This window comes from Phacochoerus africanus, chromosome 6 (assembly GCF_016906955.1).
Source record: "Phacochoerus africanus isolate WHEZ1 chromosome 6, ROS_Pafr_v1, whole genome shotgun sequence".
Classification (NCBI taxonomy): Eukaryota; Metazoa; Chordata; class Mammalia; order Artiodactyla; family Suidae; genus Phacochoerus; species Phacochoerus africanus.
The window spans coordinates 50717364-50732930 of NC_062549.1; the positions used below are offsets into that span (position 1 = coordinate 50717364).

Consider the following 15567-nt stretch of genomic DNA (forward strand, 5'->3'; position numbering starts at 1 on the left):
ACCACTGCGCCACGACGGGAACTCCTATTTCTAACAATTTTAAATACATTTGAGTTAGGACCACTATGAACTTATGACTTAAAAATTTAATCTTTGGGGCAACTCACTACTAAACTAGGATTTCATAAAGTTCTCCAAATTATTAATAAGGTGGCACTGACTCTTTAGGAGCTCTGACAGCTGGCACTGATTGATGATTTTGTGCCCATGACATCATCAAATTTTTGAGAACTTAGGACCCTTACCCAGGGCTGGGATTTAACACACCCTAAACATATGGATGAATAAGAGGACTGAAGATTTCTGCCACATGATTTTAAAATGTGTGAACATTCTTTTTTAAAGCATAACAACCCTCCTCCCATTAACATTCCCTATAATAGCAAAATAAAAGACCCTAACCTCTAATTCTTTTTCATCAAAGTACTGCAGCCACTGAAGGGGAACAACTTCATTGAAACCATCAAGGAAAGCTTTGGTCTGTTCTTGTACTCCTCGAGAAAAACGCCACTCTGTCATTAAGCTGAAAATAAAGACAGGATTTAAAAATATGTAATTTGTGTGTGACATAAAAGGCTTAAAAACAGAAAAACCTTCTTAACCACGGTTAAAAGAGAAAGTGAAGAAAATCACTATGCTGTAAATGGATCACAGAATATAAGGGAACACAGTTTCAAAACAGAGGTTGTGGTGAGAACTATTAAAAGGTAAGTGAAAAGGGCAAAGTGAGATGGAACAGGAAGTGAGCATCAGAGTGCTAGTCAAGGTGTGGCTCTGCTACTGAAACAGAGAGCCTCTGTCTCCTCATCTGGAAATGGAAAGGCTTTTCTTAGCACCAATGTTCTCTGATTTTTGACCAGGACAAAGGTAGGATGCATACAGCAAGTGGCGGTGGGAAAGTAAAGGCCATTTATTCTCTTATTTCAAGAACATCGGTTCGGTTGAGAACTAAGTAGAGAGAAAAATGATTAAAAAGGGTAAGTGAAAGAGGGAACGAACATGGAACAACTTCCTAAAGGAGTGAACATGGATAAAGGTAAAGGTAGAGACAGAGTTCTAGCCTGCCCTAGCAGTTCCAGAAATGAAGATCAATCAGATGTATCACCTTACCCAATATATTCATCTTTGTTCTCCTCAGTCACCAGGATATTAGAACCTCCCAACTTCAGGTCATGTGAAGTAACTTTCCCCAAAATCTCCATGTCAACAGAAAAGTACATTTCTAGGCCACATTCTTCAATGTTGTTGTCTCTAGGTGATATAAATATATAACCACTAATTAACAAGATATGTAAACTAGTTTCAAGAAAATACCTTATTGAAAGATAAATCTTCAAACCTTATCCAGATAAGGGAGTTATAAAATTCAGTATCGATAGATTCCAAATCCTTAATAGTCAGTTTTTTACTTAGCATACGCTTGTAGAAGGGTAAGGAGAAACCGGTATCAATAAACTTTCCATGAAAAAGTGCCTGACAAGAAAAACAAAAAACTTTACTTAAAAAAATGATAAAACAACCAATTTCTTACTCAGAGCATAATGGTAGCAAGAAAAATCATGAGGTTTTACAGGCAAAAAATAGTACTTACTAAGTAATCAGCATAAATCATGACAACTAAAATACTATATAATATGCTAAGTATGAAAAACACTTTACAGAGTTAAAATTGAATCTGTTTAACTGAGATCAAATACTCAGCTATATCATGTCCTTTCAGTAACTATAAAAGAGGAAGATAAAGGAGCTTTACCAAGTCTCACTATTTCTAATATGTTTCATGAATTACAACCCGCCCCCCGCCCCTGGATGCAGAAATGAAAGACCCCTCTCCACTCCTTTCTTCTCCTACAGCTGCCTTTTCCTAAGAGATTTTTCAGGACTAAACCCATCATGCCTTTAACCCCATTCACAAAAGCCAACACAAGAGGCCCCAGATCCCCACCCCTTGACTCTCACCACCATCTGCTTGTTACCTCAAAATCTGATTTCACGTCTCACAACTCCCCAAACTCTCAAAACCATCTAATGTGCTGGCACTAGCAAAATCTATCACTAGCAAAATCCCCCACACCCTCAACTCTCTTTGAAGATCCTGTGCTATTTTGCTCTACCAGAAATTTGGCATTTTTCTGGGCACTGTGCTTCCTCTCAAACCCTCTAGAGGGGTAGGTGGCTGTTTCTCTCTCCTTTTCATGTCACCAGGCTTGCAAGTGGGGTGGGTGTTACTTATCACTAATTTCTCCTCTCTAAGCCACCCTAGCCTTCAAGCCCAAACCCAACATGACCATCATCATTCTGAAGACTTGAACATCATGCTCATGATTCTTTCTTTTTTTTTTAAATTATATGGCTACACCCCTGGCATATGGAAATTCCTGGGCCAGCAACTGAATCTGAGCCTTGGCTGCGAAAATGCAGGATCCTTTAACCAAATGTGCTGGGCTGGGGGTTGAACCTGCACGTCCAGAGCAACCTGAGCCACTGCAGTTGGATTCTTAACCCACTGCGCCCTAACAGGAACTCCCATGCTGCTGATTCTACCCTGGCATTTTGGTCCTTCCCATGATCTTATTAGTCTTTAACTTACCTAAATATTCTCAACACCATACTTTAGATTCTGTTATTAGCACTAACTAAAATTCCTTCAAGTCAATTCCAAACAGCACCTGATTTTCCAGCTCACTGCTTTTAGTAATAACACCAGCGATTTCTGACCCTACTGAGATCTAAAAAAAAACCCATGGAACCTGTGATCTTGCCTCTGTCTCTCAGCCCTCTTACAAAGTTATTTTTCCCCTCAGTTCAGATTCCATTGTCAATCATTAAAATTACTCCCTTATTTACCTTCAAATGCTGCCTCCCCAGTATAAAGGTATATAAAAATACAGTATACTTTTATATTTTTGGTAAAACCAAACTCTAGCTAAATATAACTGTCAACCAACTCCATACATGTGCTTGGGCAGTGGGACGTGCCAGAAGTGCACATGCAACCATGCTGCAGGCTCATGACCAGCAGCCTCAGGTTGGAAGCGTAGTGCTGCCTGAGAATCACCTATACCCATTTCATTCCGTCTCCCACTCTCCTAGATGACTATTTCATTCCTCAGTACCTCCTCACTCTGAGCTAACTGATCTTGCTTTCTACTTCACTGAGGAGACAGAGGTATCGTAAGAGATTTTGTGTGTTCCATCACATCTGCTCACTACTAGCATCTGAATCTATATACCCATTATGGAGAAGCTATCTATTAACCTTCTATCTACACTAGACAGATCTCCTTGCTCCCCACTCAAGGGCATTGTTTCCATATTCCCTATCTCCTTGCCTCATCAAATTCTTCCTTCTCTTACTTGATCGTTATCAGAATATAAACATTTTATTCATCTCCCATTTTTGGTTCCATACCTACTTTTAGTTAATGCCCAATTTCTCTATGAGCCTTTACAGCAAACTTCTTTAAAAGATTTGTTTATATTCATTGTTTCCATTTCTCCTTCCACTCTGTTGATTTCATGCCCATCAATCTTTCAATTCCACTGCTCCTGAATATCACTCATCTGGCCAAATCAAATGGGTTACTTCTCAGGCCTCATCTTGCTCAGCCTACCAGCATTTGACACAGTTGATTACTTCTTCCTTCTTGAAACATACTTTCAAATTCTTTCTTCCTCTTCAGGAAACCATTCTTATTTGTTTCTCCTTCCTCCTCCTCTGCCTCAGCCCTTTTGCTGGTTGCTTACTTCCCCAACTTATTTCTTTTACTTTTTATTTTTAGCTTTTTAGGGGCGCACCTGCAGCATATGGAAGTTCCCAGGTTAGAGGTCAAATCAGAGCTACAGCTGCCAGCCTACACCACAGCCACAGCAACTCATGATCTGAGCTACATCTGCGACCTACACCACAGCTCAGGGCAATGCCAGATCCTTAACCTACTCACTGAGTGAGGCCAGGGGTTGAACCCTCAACCTAATGGTTCCTAGTTGGATTCGTTTCCTCTGCACTACAACGGGAACTCCTATTTCCCCAACTTATTGTTGATGTCTTTAAACTTTTTCTCTGTCCACACTTATTCTTCATTTTTTTATTTTTATTTTTTTGTCTTTTTGCCATCTCTGGGGCCGCTCCTACGGCATATGGAGGTTCCCAGGCTAGGGGTCGAATCAGAGCTGTAGCCACCGGCCTATGCCAGAGCCACAGCAACGCAGGATCCGAGCCGCGTCTGCAACCTACACCACAGCTCACGGCAACGCCAGATCCTTAACCCGCAGAGCAAGGGCAGGGATGGAACCCAAAACCTCATGGTTCCTAGTCGGATTCATTAACCACTGCACCACGACAGGAACTCCCACACTTATTCTTTAAACAATTGCATAGGCTTACCTAGATACCCTCTCACTGCTGGACTTGTGTATCCAACTACCTAATCCACATCTCCACTTGAATACTGGAGGTATCTTAAACAAACCAAATCCCAATGCATGATTCTCTCCACCCCCCAAATATGCTCTTGCCACAACTCTGCCATCGTGGGAAATGGCAACTGCAGCCAGACACACACTTTAGTGCTGTACTTGACTCTTGCTCACAACTTGCATCTAAACTAACAGAAAACCCTGTTAGCTCTACCTACAAAATATATCCAGAATCCAAACCACTTCTCACTACCTCTACTGCTTCTCTTCCAATCAAGTCCAAGTCACTATCAACTCTCACCAGTTGCAAATGGTCTTCCACTTCTACTCCTGCTTTCCTTTGACTTCATTTATAGTCTCTTTCTACACAGCAGCCAACTGAGCTTAATAAAATCTAAGTCACATTATGCTACTTTCCTAAAGATCCCACACAGTACCTCTCAACCTCATCTTCCATACATGTTCTCTCAGACACTCTGCTCAGCCGTGATATTTTCAAAGATGTACCTCCACTTAAAGGCCTTTTTCTTGATGTTTCAATGCCTATAATGATGTTCTCAAAATATATGCATGACTCAACCCCTTGCTTTCTTGTTTTTTTGTTCATATGTTATCCATCAGAGAGGCCTCCTCTAATTATACTATATATAAAAGAAAAACACCCCCTTGTCCTCAGCAATATATTTATTTACTATTTGTCTCCCTCTAACAGAATTCAGATCCCTGAGAACAGGGACTGTGCCTTTTTTTCATGGTTTCATCTTTCTCATACTATGATGCCATTGTAGGTGCTCAACGAATATTTGCTGAGTGAATGAATAAAGTGCAAATAAATAAATACAAACACTTCTCAAGAAGACTACAGTTTCACAAGAGCTTCTGCAAAGCTCTAAAATTTCCTAAAGCATCAACCAAGTTTAATTATTATAAACTCAGATTTTCCTTTTATAAAAGTGACCATACTATCATTAGGCTTAAATGACAGGACTTTTAAAGACCAAGTGGCTCAATCAATAATCTTCATAATCTTGACTTCACACATGTACTCAAAAATACCTGTATTTTGATACCCTTTAGGCAAAATTCCTTGATAACAAAACTTGTAAACACACATAACCAAGGATAATAATGAGTATCATTTTTTTAAAGTCCTCTCTTTAAAATACTTTTGAAATAAGCAAAATATAAATAAAAAATGAATGAATAGATAGCAGAAGGTCAGAACTTACCATAGCAATAAAGCGACCAATGAAACAGAAGTATGAAAGATGGTCTGGGTTGATGGTTGATGCTGGATTTATCTGTAGACAGTAGTTGTTCTTTCCAGCATACTCAAATAAGCAATACATGGGATTTAAAACTTCGTGTGAAAGCAAGAAAAACCATTCTCTACAAGAAAACGAGTCAACATTATTTTTAGCACCCATATATATGAATTTAAAAACAGATCTTAAACACACTCATACACATAACATACCTCAGCTCAAAAGCCTTCAAGAATTCCGCTGTCCATTCCTCAGCCCTCCACAAAAGTCTCTTTACAATGCAGCCCTCCACTCCAAGCTACCTGCCAGTTCCCATGTTGCCAAACTATAAACTCGGTGTTTCACATGTCTAACATGCTTATTCCTATGCTCTATTTTCATCTGGGAATTAATCCTCAACTTCAACTCAGTCTATGGGGATCCCACTTTTTTCTTTCAAGTCCAACTTGGATCCATTTCACCTCAGCAATTTTTTGAAGCAATTTTCAGTGTATTTCAGTGAATTGTTCCCTGATTAATTTGTGGTAAAAACCTCATAAATTTTTCGTTTTTATGCATTTGACTGGCCGCATCTACCAGACCATAAGCTCCTCAAAAACAAAAGTCACATGTTATATGTTTTTCTGTATCCTTAACTCTCGTATGCATCCTAGGATCTATGTACAGTAGGTTTTAATAAATATTTGCTAATACTGAGATACACAGCACTGCCACTACAAAAGTTTTAATTTTATTGGCAATCCATTAAAAAAAATGGAACTAAAATTTTATTTTTAAATTTTTAAATTTTTTGCTTTTTAGGGCCGTGAGTGCAGCCTATGGAAGTTGCCAGGCTAGGGGTTGAATCGGAGCTACCGCTGCCAGGCTATGCCACAGCCACAGCAAAGTGGGATCTGAGCTGTGTCCGTGACCTACACCACAGCTCACGGCAATGCTGGATCCTTAACCCACTGAATGAGGATCAAACCTGCGCCCTCGCGTATACTAGTCAGGTTTGTTACCACTGAGACATGACTGGAATTCCCTGGAACTAAAATTTTAAAAGGTGAAATCCTTAAATGTGATAGGCATTTTCTAGCTTATTACCACCTGTTTTGCCTCATTTTTAAAGTCCAATATATAAAACCCAACATATAAGAGATTAGTAATTTATGTTACAAAATAAACTCAATTTGCAAAAGACTCTCTTCAACAGCAGTTTCTTCTAATGCAGGGTTCCAAACTCAAATGCCTACAGTGATCAGTGAGTGAGTTAAGGGGCTTCCTTCCCTGCAATGGTTCACATTCTCTACTTAGCTACAACCCCCGTCTCTCATTGTATCCCTGATAAAAATTATTATCAGTCTTAAGGAAGAATTACTTCTGAGCAACAATCGTAGTCCTAAAGAAATTCAGCAGTGGAAGCACCAAGCAGAAAAGAATATGTATGCTACCCTACAGGGAAGCAGCTGACTCAGCCAAACCCATGTGAGAAGGTGGGGCTGTGTTTTTTAAGAGAAACCAGAAAGCTTGATTCTTAAGCATATTCTAGTGACTTCTGTTAATGTTGTCAAGTAATGTAAAAAAAATTTTAAATCACAACAGGGGACACCATCACTATGCTGGCTATTTACAAATGCTCTTCTAAAATGTTTACGCTACAATCCTAGAAACTGCCTGAAATGTAGAGAAGGGTGTCCCTAAACAAAATCAACTGAGAAATGATAAAACACTGATTTATAAAACAAAATCCAGTCCCAACGTAATAGCTGGACCAAGTCAACTTTCTGCTGTGATGAGGCTGAAGTAATAAGATATGTACCCAGGGAAGAGGACTGAACAAATCTAGTAAAAATGTGTTTAGACACAAACACATAGAAATAAAATCCTCAGTTGCTACAGATCACTTTTAGCAAACAACAGCCCAAAGAAAACTGAACGTATTTAAAAAAAAAAAAAAGAAAAAAAAAAGAATGACTACGACATGACATTTAACCAATACCCTGATATTAGGAAAAAAGAAAATAAAATTCTAACTAGCAAGAGGTGGAAGAGTTTTCTTTCATCATTTCTTTCTCTATACTCTCAAAGAGTTACAAGAGGCTGAAAAAATTATTAGACAAATGAGCTAGCAGAGCCTACAGAAGAAAACAGTAAAACCGCTAATGAAGAAAAAAATCACATTAGAAGCAGCTAAACGTAGGGCAGTACTGCAACAGTGACATGAGGATAGGTTTGAGAAAAATCAAAACAAAATGAAAAAGCACAAAGATTAAAAATGATCAGAGAAAAGAGGACAGACATGTAAGACAAAGGAGATTCCACATACCCATGACTGATGTTCCTGAAGAAAAATGGAACAAATGGAACAGAAAAAATATTCAAAGACATAATAGAAGAAAATTTCCCTTAAATTAAGGAAGATCTTAATATGTTCCTTTAAAAAGATATAAAACAATCAACAATGAAATCAGTGAACTTCAATGAAAAGGACTGTGTGGGTACCCTGAGGAAAAATGTTTCCTGCCAGGAGCTGGCCTCCCACTTCATAGTGCTTCCATTCAATACTTGAAGATAGTGAAGCAATGTCAACAGAGCACTGGAGAAACTAGTGTTGTGTGAGAAATCTGTATCAAGTAAAGTTGTTGTTTAAATACAAAAGCAACAGAAAACACATTCTCAAACATACAAAACTGTGTGAACGTATCACCCCTGTGAACTGATTAAAGCAAAACTGATACATAAATCAAAATAAAGAATTTGGGAATAAGAAAATCATGGTGTGGAGTAACTGACTATATGTATTAAAACCATCAAGATATAAAAGAAAACACGAGTAGTTGAGGTAAAAAATGGTTCAGGAGTTCCCGTCGTGGCGCAGTGGTTAACGAATCCGACTAGGAACCATGAGGTTGAGGGTTCCATCCTTGTTCTTGCTCAGTGGGTTAAGGATCTTGCGTTGCTGTGAGCTGTGGTGCATGTTGCAGACACGGCTCGGATCCCGCGTTGCTGTGGCTCTGGCATAGGCCGGTGGCTACAGCTCTGATTCGACCCCTAGCCTGGGAACCTCCATATGCTGCAGGAGTGGCCCAAGAAATAGCAAAAAGACAAAAAAAAAAAAGGTTCAGACAAGAATATGAATGTTATAAGGTCAGATACTACAAAACTAATACCATATTTCATTTCTAAGGTGTACCTTTTTTTTTAATGTCTGAACATTCCTGAAATTGACACAAATTACATAGATGTGACATGAATATCCATTGTGATAAGCAGTGTTTCCTTTCTGAAAAAACGTTTAGATAGATTACAAATACAATCAACTCTTATAATGCCACATATATACTTCTACCAGCTGTGCCAGTCCTACATCTCTTTTCAAAAGTCAGCTATACTAAAATTGTGATTTTATAATTCTGTACATGTGAAATATGAGTTTAAAAAGTTATTAAGTTTAACTCTTTGGAAATATCTGATGAAGTGTTTTACTAAAAAATAAACTGCTATCAAATTAGGTTTGGGCAAAGCAATTGAGGGACAAAATTAAATAAAAAGGATTTTCTATTCATACTGCTTCACAAGTATCTGTTAACAACATATTTAGTGAATATGGAAAACTATTTTCTCAAAAGGATTCAGACTGGATTAAAAACACAAATATAAAACCAACATACACTTACAGTAGCAAAAAATATGCATGCTGATCTATTAATTATGACATCTCCACACAATGGAATATTGTGCAACCATTGGTATTAGCTCTACATATGATATGGACAGATGTCCATGATATACAAAACAACAAAATCAAGCTGCTATATTGTGCACACTGTATGATCGAATGTTTAAAAATATAGCAAATATGTAGTATACACATTTCTTCAAAATTACATACAGTTGACTCTTAACAACATGCTTTTGAACTTTTGCAGGTATCCTTATATGCGGATTTTTTTCAATAAATATAGTTCTACAAATCTTTAAATTAACTAAGCGAGGGAAAAAGTTTGTTTTAAATTAGAGATGTGGAATCAAAAGAACAATACTTTGAATCCTAATTCTATCTAAACTGTTTCAACTTCCTGCTCTTGGGTGACTCATGTATCAATTCCTTTGTTTCATTTTGTTTTGCTTTGTTTTTTGGCTGAACCCAGGGCATACAGAAGTTCTGGGGCCAGGGATCGAACTTGAGCCACAGCTACAACCTGAGCCCTAAGCAGTGACATGAGACCCTTAACCTGCTGTGCCACCAGAGAACTCTGTTTTTTTTTGTTTTGTTTTTTTTTAATTGAAGCATGGTTGATTTACAATAGTGTGTTAAGGTGTATAGTAAAGTGATTGTTACTTTTTTCAGATCATATATCATGGTAGGATTTTACAAGGTATTGAATTCCCTGTGCTACATGGTAGACCCCTGTTGCTTATCTATTTTGTGTATGTATAGTAGTTTCTATCTGTTAAGCCCATACTCTCGTTTTTGCAGCAAAAATGGCAGTATGCAGATTTTTGACTATGTAGGGGTCGGCATCCCTAACCCCCATGTTTTCAAGGGTCAACTGTATATGCAGAAAAATGTACAGCATAAACAACAACATAATAATAAAGGTAATGTTACCTCTAGAATTGTTGCAAATATTTTAATTTTTGTTTTTAAAAATATTTCTGAGTTTTTATTGAAAAAAAGTTATTTTTTCAAGAATATATCCACTGCATACAATGGAGATACACTTATTTGAAAGCATATATGTGTTTATTTTACCTTGCTAGACCACCATAATCAAGTCCTTCTTCTCCTCTAAATATTACATACAATCTCCTCCTCAAGTCATAGGGTTTTAATGCCATAATCTATTAAAAACAAAAAGTGTATATTTGAACACTCATATATAACACAAGTTTCTCCCAAAACAATTTTGTATAAATTTCACCTGGATTTTCAAAATTACACATTCCCTTATCTTACACAACATTTTTAACTTGAGAGAGCAATTGATTTGTTCCACAAACTAGCAAAGATGTATCTTACTCTACTAAGCTTTCTCTGATTCACTTTCATACAATCTCTTTCCCCTCTTTCAATATTAAATGGTAGTTCTACTTTGGGTTATCAGTAAGAGAGGAACAGTTTAGACAGAAAGTTTTTAAGGTTAGAAAATACTCCCTCTCCTGTCACTCTCCAAATTGTACCAAAATCTTGTAAAAAGTGACTTGGAAGTTTTGACTAGCAACACAATGAGAAGCAGAAGCTATTGCTCTGGGTCCTGCTTATACTACACATTCAATTCCTTAGCATTAGCAATCATGAAGAACTACTTATATGATGAAACTAAGCATAAAAAATGTATCTTAAAACAATACCTATAACAAATTTTTATAATCTGTAAATAGGCTTTACTTCTGGATAAAAATGAATTACTTTCACCACAGATATGTCAGAACCAAAGCTAAGAGTGGTCTGGGTGGGGACACAGCTCACCAGCAGGCAGTTCTCTATGTCACACGTAGCCATGGGCTCAGACTCACATAGCATGATTCTCCCCAAGTCAAAGGACAAAGCAAAGTAAAATCTACCATGAATTTAGATATGCACTTACTAAAGCGAAGTTCAAACAGAGCATGGGACTAGCCTAAGAATTTGTTAATTTCAACCAAAAATAGTTTTGATAACACTTAATAGCTACGTTAAGCGTTGCGTCTAAATTCCAAGAGCTGGTAAAATGAAGCTAGGATTTGAACACTGGTGACTTCAGAGACTTACTATTTCATTTTGAGTTGTATACATAAAAGTTTCTGTGCACCTTCGTAGAGAATTTTAGTTCATTACTGTAATATTTTGGGAGGTGACTGAGAAGAAAAATTCTTATCAGAAAAAAATAACAGACAATATTTTGATTTTGTTGTTGATCTTTTTTTTTTCTTCCCCTTCGTTGTGGTATGTAGTGGCTTGATGTGGGATCCCAGTTCCTACACCAGGGATTAAACTCAGGCTTCAGCAGTGAAAGCACTCTAACCTAACCATTAGACCACCATGGAACTCCCAATATTTTGATTTTTTATCTTTAAATATTCTGCTGATGACTCAGGAAAAGGAGACCTATCACATTCATTTATTCATGCACCAAATGTTTATTAATACTTGCTATGTGCAAAGCACTGTTCTAGGTACTGTGCATAACAACAGTATACAAAATAGTTGTGATTTCATGGAGCTTCCTTCTAATACGGGAGATAAATGAAATGTGTCAAGTGGTGTTAAGTGTTACAAGTAAGAATAAAGTGCCATTAAATGGCTACAACAGGACTGAAAGGGGAGGTAAGCAGAGGACAGCCATCTTAAATGGATTACTCCAATACTGTCTCTTTGCAATAATGACATTTAACCAGAAACCAAGAGGAGGTGAGAATTAATACTCTAGGGTTACCGAAGGAATATTTAAATAGAATATAGTATATATACCAATATAATTTTAATTTAGTAGTATTATCATGACTTGAGTTAACAAAGTCTTAGAAAAATAAGTGTCGAAATGTGTCAACTTGTTCCAGAAGCTGTTTAAGCTTTATTTTAGTAATCTAATTCATGGTAGAATGATTTTGTCTCTCAGTCTAAGTACCTGTGCCTGTAAAATGGAGATAATGATAGGAGTTTATCTCAAAAGGATGTTGAGAGGATGTATTAAATGAAATGATAAATCTAAGAAGCCAGTGCCAGAGTTCCCATTGGGGCTCAGGGTAACAAACCCGATTAGCATCCATGAGGAAGCGGGTTAGATCCCTGACCTTGCTCAGTAGGTTAAGGATCCGGTGTTGCTGTGAGTTTTGGTGTAGGTCACAGACACAGCTCGGATCCCACATTGCTATGGCTGTGGTATAGGTCGGGAGCTGTAGCTCCAATTCTACCCCTAGCCTGGGAACATTATACGCCGTGGGTGCGACCATAAAAAGACTACATAAATAAATAAAAGAAAATAAGATGCCAGTGCCGAGCATATGGCAGTCACTCAACACATGATAGGATTTATTATGACTATTATTATAATGAACACAGAGTAAATGATAGTCATTGTTAGAGTTGTGTTCTGAATGGTTTCAAATTTCTAAATTCTAAAACTCCCTTTGGATATACAGAATACAATGAGACAAGTTGTACATCTTCCCTCAATATCCAAGGTAGGTTGGTTCCAGGACACCCCCACAGATACTAAAATCCAAGGACAGTCAAGTAATATAAGCTATGTACATCTTCCCATACGCTTTTTTTTTTTTGTCTTTTTGCCTTTTCTAGGGCTGCTCCCGCGGCATATGGAGGTTCCCAGGCTAGGGGTCTAATTGGAGCTGTAGCCACCGGCCTACACCGGAGCCACAGCAACATGGGATCTGAGCTGCGTCTGCGACCTACACCACAGCTCACAGCAACGCTGGATCCTTAATCCACTGAGCAAGGCCAGGGATTGAACCCGCAACCACCACTGAATCACGACAGGAACTCCTATCTTCCCATATACTTTAAATTATTTCTCAGTTATGTATAATAAATAATGCAATATAAATACTACATAAATATAGGGATACCTTGGGGATATTACAGGTTTGGTTCCAGACCACTACAATAAAGAGAATACCACAATAAATCAAATTACATGAATTTTGTGGTTTCCCAGTGTGAGTAAAAGTTATATTTATATCATACTGTAGTCTATTAAGTCTCGACTTAATAGTCTAGACAGTCTTAATAAGTCTATGTAGTCTATTAAGTTTAGCATTATGTCTAAAAAGACATACATACCTTTATTAAAAGATATTTTATTGTTTAAGAAAACGCTAACCATCATCTGAGAAAGTTGTAATCTTTTTGCAATAGTATACATCAAAGATTACTGATCACAGATCAATATATAAATTTAATAATGAAGTTTGAAATATTCAAGAATCACAAAAATGTGACACAGGGACACCAAGTGAGCACATCCTGCTGGAAAAACGGTGCCAAGAGACTTGCTCAATACAAGGTTGCCACAACTTTCAATCTGTAAAAAACCCTATCTGCAAAAGTGACATAAAAGCAAAGTGCAAGAAAATGAGGTATGCCTGAATTTGCATACAAATTCAAATTTAGCCTTTAGAAACTTTCTGGAGTCCCGTCTGTCCCCACCCCAGAATAGTTTCTATCCACAGTTGGTTGAATCCACGGATGTGGTAGCTGCAGATACAGAAGGCTGACTGTACTATTTTATTCTGATAAAATCGTTCTTACCTGTTGGAAGGAATCTTCGAACAATGTCTGCCGGGACACATTGATCTTTACATGACTGGGTAGTGCATTAGACTACAAAGAAAAATAACATTGTAATGTAAGTTACAGTGCATGTACTGTGTAAAGATAAAACTAAATGATTATGAACATAAGATTTATTTACCACCGTAGTACCTGGCACAAATAACGGAAGTGAGCAAGTTTCCACCTAAAGCTGCGTTCATAAGCAATCTGTGGGCCACCTTTAGTTCTAAAGAAAAACAAAAACAAACTATATAATAATTCATAATAAAGCTGGATATTTAATATTCAGTATGTGACTGGAGTGTACCAGGGTCCAAAAAATGAGTACAGGAAAGTTACTTGCTGGGAGACAAGTAAAGATATATTTAGTGGGCCAACAGAGATTCAAGCAATGAGGACACACAACATATAAAATGAAGAGGGAGGGCATGTGTATGGATAGATCTTTTGTAAAAAAAAAGTGAGTTAAATAAAATACTAAAGTCAACGACTGACTATTTCAAAGAAAACTTCAAATCCCAGGCGGGCAGAGGCTCCAGAGAGCAGAGGCTCTTTCAGGTAGTTTTCTTGTAAACTGTAGCAATAAAAATGAATTTTCACTGAATGAATTCATAAGGTGAAGAATTATGGTGTTTTGCTTGTCTGTCTTTTTTTTTTTTTTGCTTTTTAGGCCACGCCTGCAGCATATGGAGGTTCCCAGGTTAGGGGTTGAATCGCAGCTGCAGCTGCTGGCCTACACCACTGTCACAGCAACTCAGGATCCAAGCCAAGTCTGTGACTTACACCACAGCTCACAGCAACGCCAGATCCTTAACCCACTGAGTAAGGCCAGGGATCGAACCTCCATCCTCATGGATCCTAGTCGGGTTCGTTAACCGCTGAGCATGAAGGGAACTCCCTGTTTGCTTTTAATTTAAGGAAATTAACAGCTGCTGAGAATAATTCAGCAGAGAAAGATGGAGAATATAAAGACGATCACTGTTGGAGCAGTGAACTGGAAAAGAGGGGGAAGAGCTAGTGCACCAGCACAGGGAGGACTGGACTTTGATAAGAACAATTATAGTTCATCTTCAGGATGAAGAGGGAAGAGAGATACTGATAGGTGGACAGATGCAATGGTACGAATTGCAAAAAGCTTTTAGGGCTATTTCTACATACTTACTGATACAAGGACATTACACTAAGAGTAATAAGGGAGTTAAGGAGAGATCTTTCAAATGCTTAATTGAGCTATTTTTACCTGGAAAATTAAATTTTCTTGAACATCTCATTCTGTGATGTTGCAACAGCATGATGCACCTGTTAAGAGCACAGACTCTTCGGACAGACTGCTTTGGTCTGAAACCACTTCCATTACTTGCCTATAATTTTGCATAAGTTAGCTGTGCTCCCTAAGCCTCAGTTTCTGAACTTGGAAAATAACAGTATCTACCTCAAGGAATTGTTGGAAGATAAAATGAGCTAATTTACACTAAATGTTTAGAAGAATCCTTGGCACACAGTAATCACTAGGTAAATATTTACTATCGTTCTTACTAAGGAATTATGTGCCGCAAAATCATTCTATAAGAAGGTAGAGCAAAGACAGGCATAGTAGAGTATTACTTGTGTAAATTTTCTTGATAC

General features: G+C 37.7%; 1 protein-coding gene across 4 annotated transcripts in view; it reads right to left on the reverse strand.

The window, feature by feature from the left end:
• Positions 1-15567, reverse strand: part of WWP1 (WW domain containing E3 ubiquitin protein ligase 1) — a 112439-nt gene that overhangs the window by 13020 nt on the left and 83852 nt on the right. For all 4 annotated transcript variants that reach the window (XM_047783653.1, XM_047783655.1, XM_047783651.1 and 1 more), the window contains 7 exons: positions 14092-14167; positions 13918-13989; positions 10423-10511; positions 5649-5808; positions 1340-1473; positions 1111-1251; positions 403-523 (listed from right to left, as the gene is read on the reverse strand). In XM_047783653.1, the coding sequence (XP_047639609.1) occupies positions 403-523; positions 1111-1251; positions 1340-1473; positions 5649-5808; positions 10423-10511; positions 13918-13989; positions 14092-14167 (793 nt within the window). The remainder of the gene's footprint in view (positions 1-402; positions 524-1110; positions 1252-1339; positions 1474-5648; positions 5809-10422; positions 10512-13917; positions 13990-14091; positions 14168-15567) is intronic.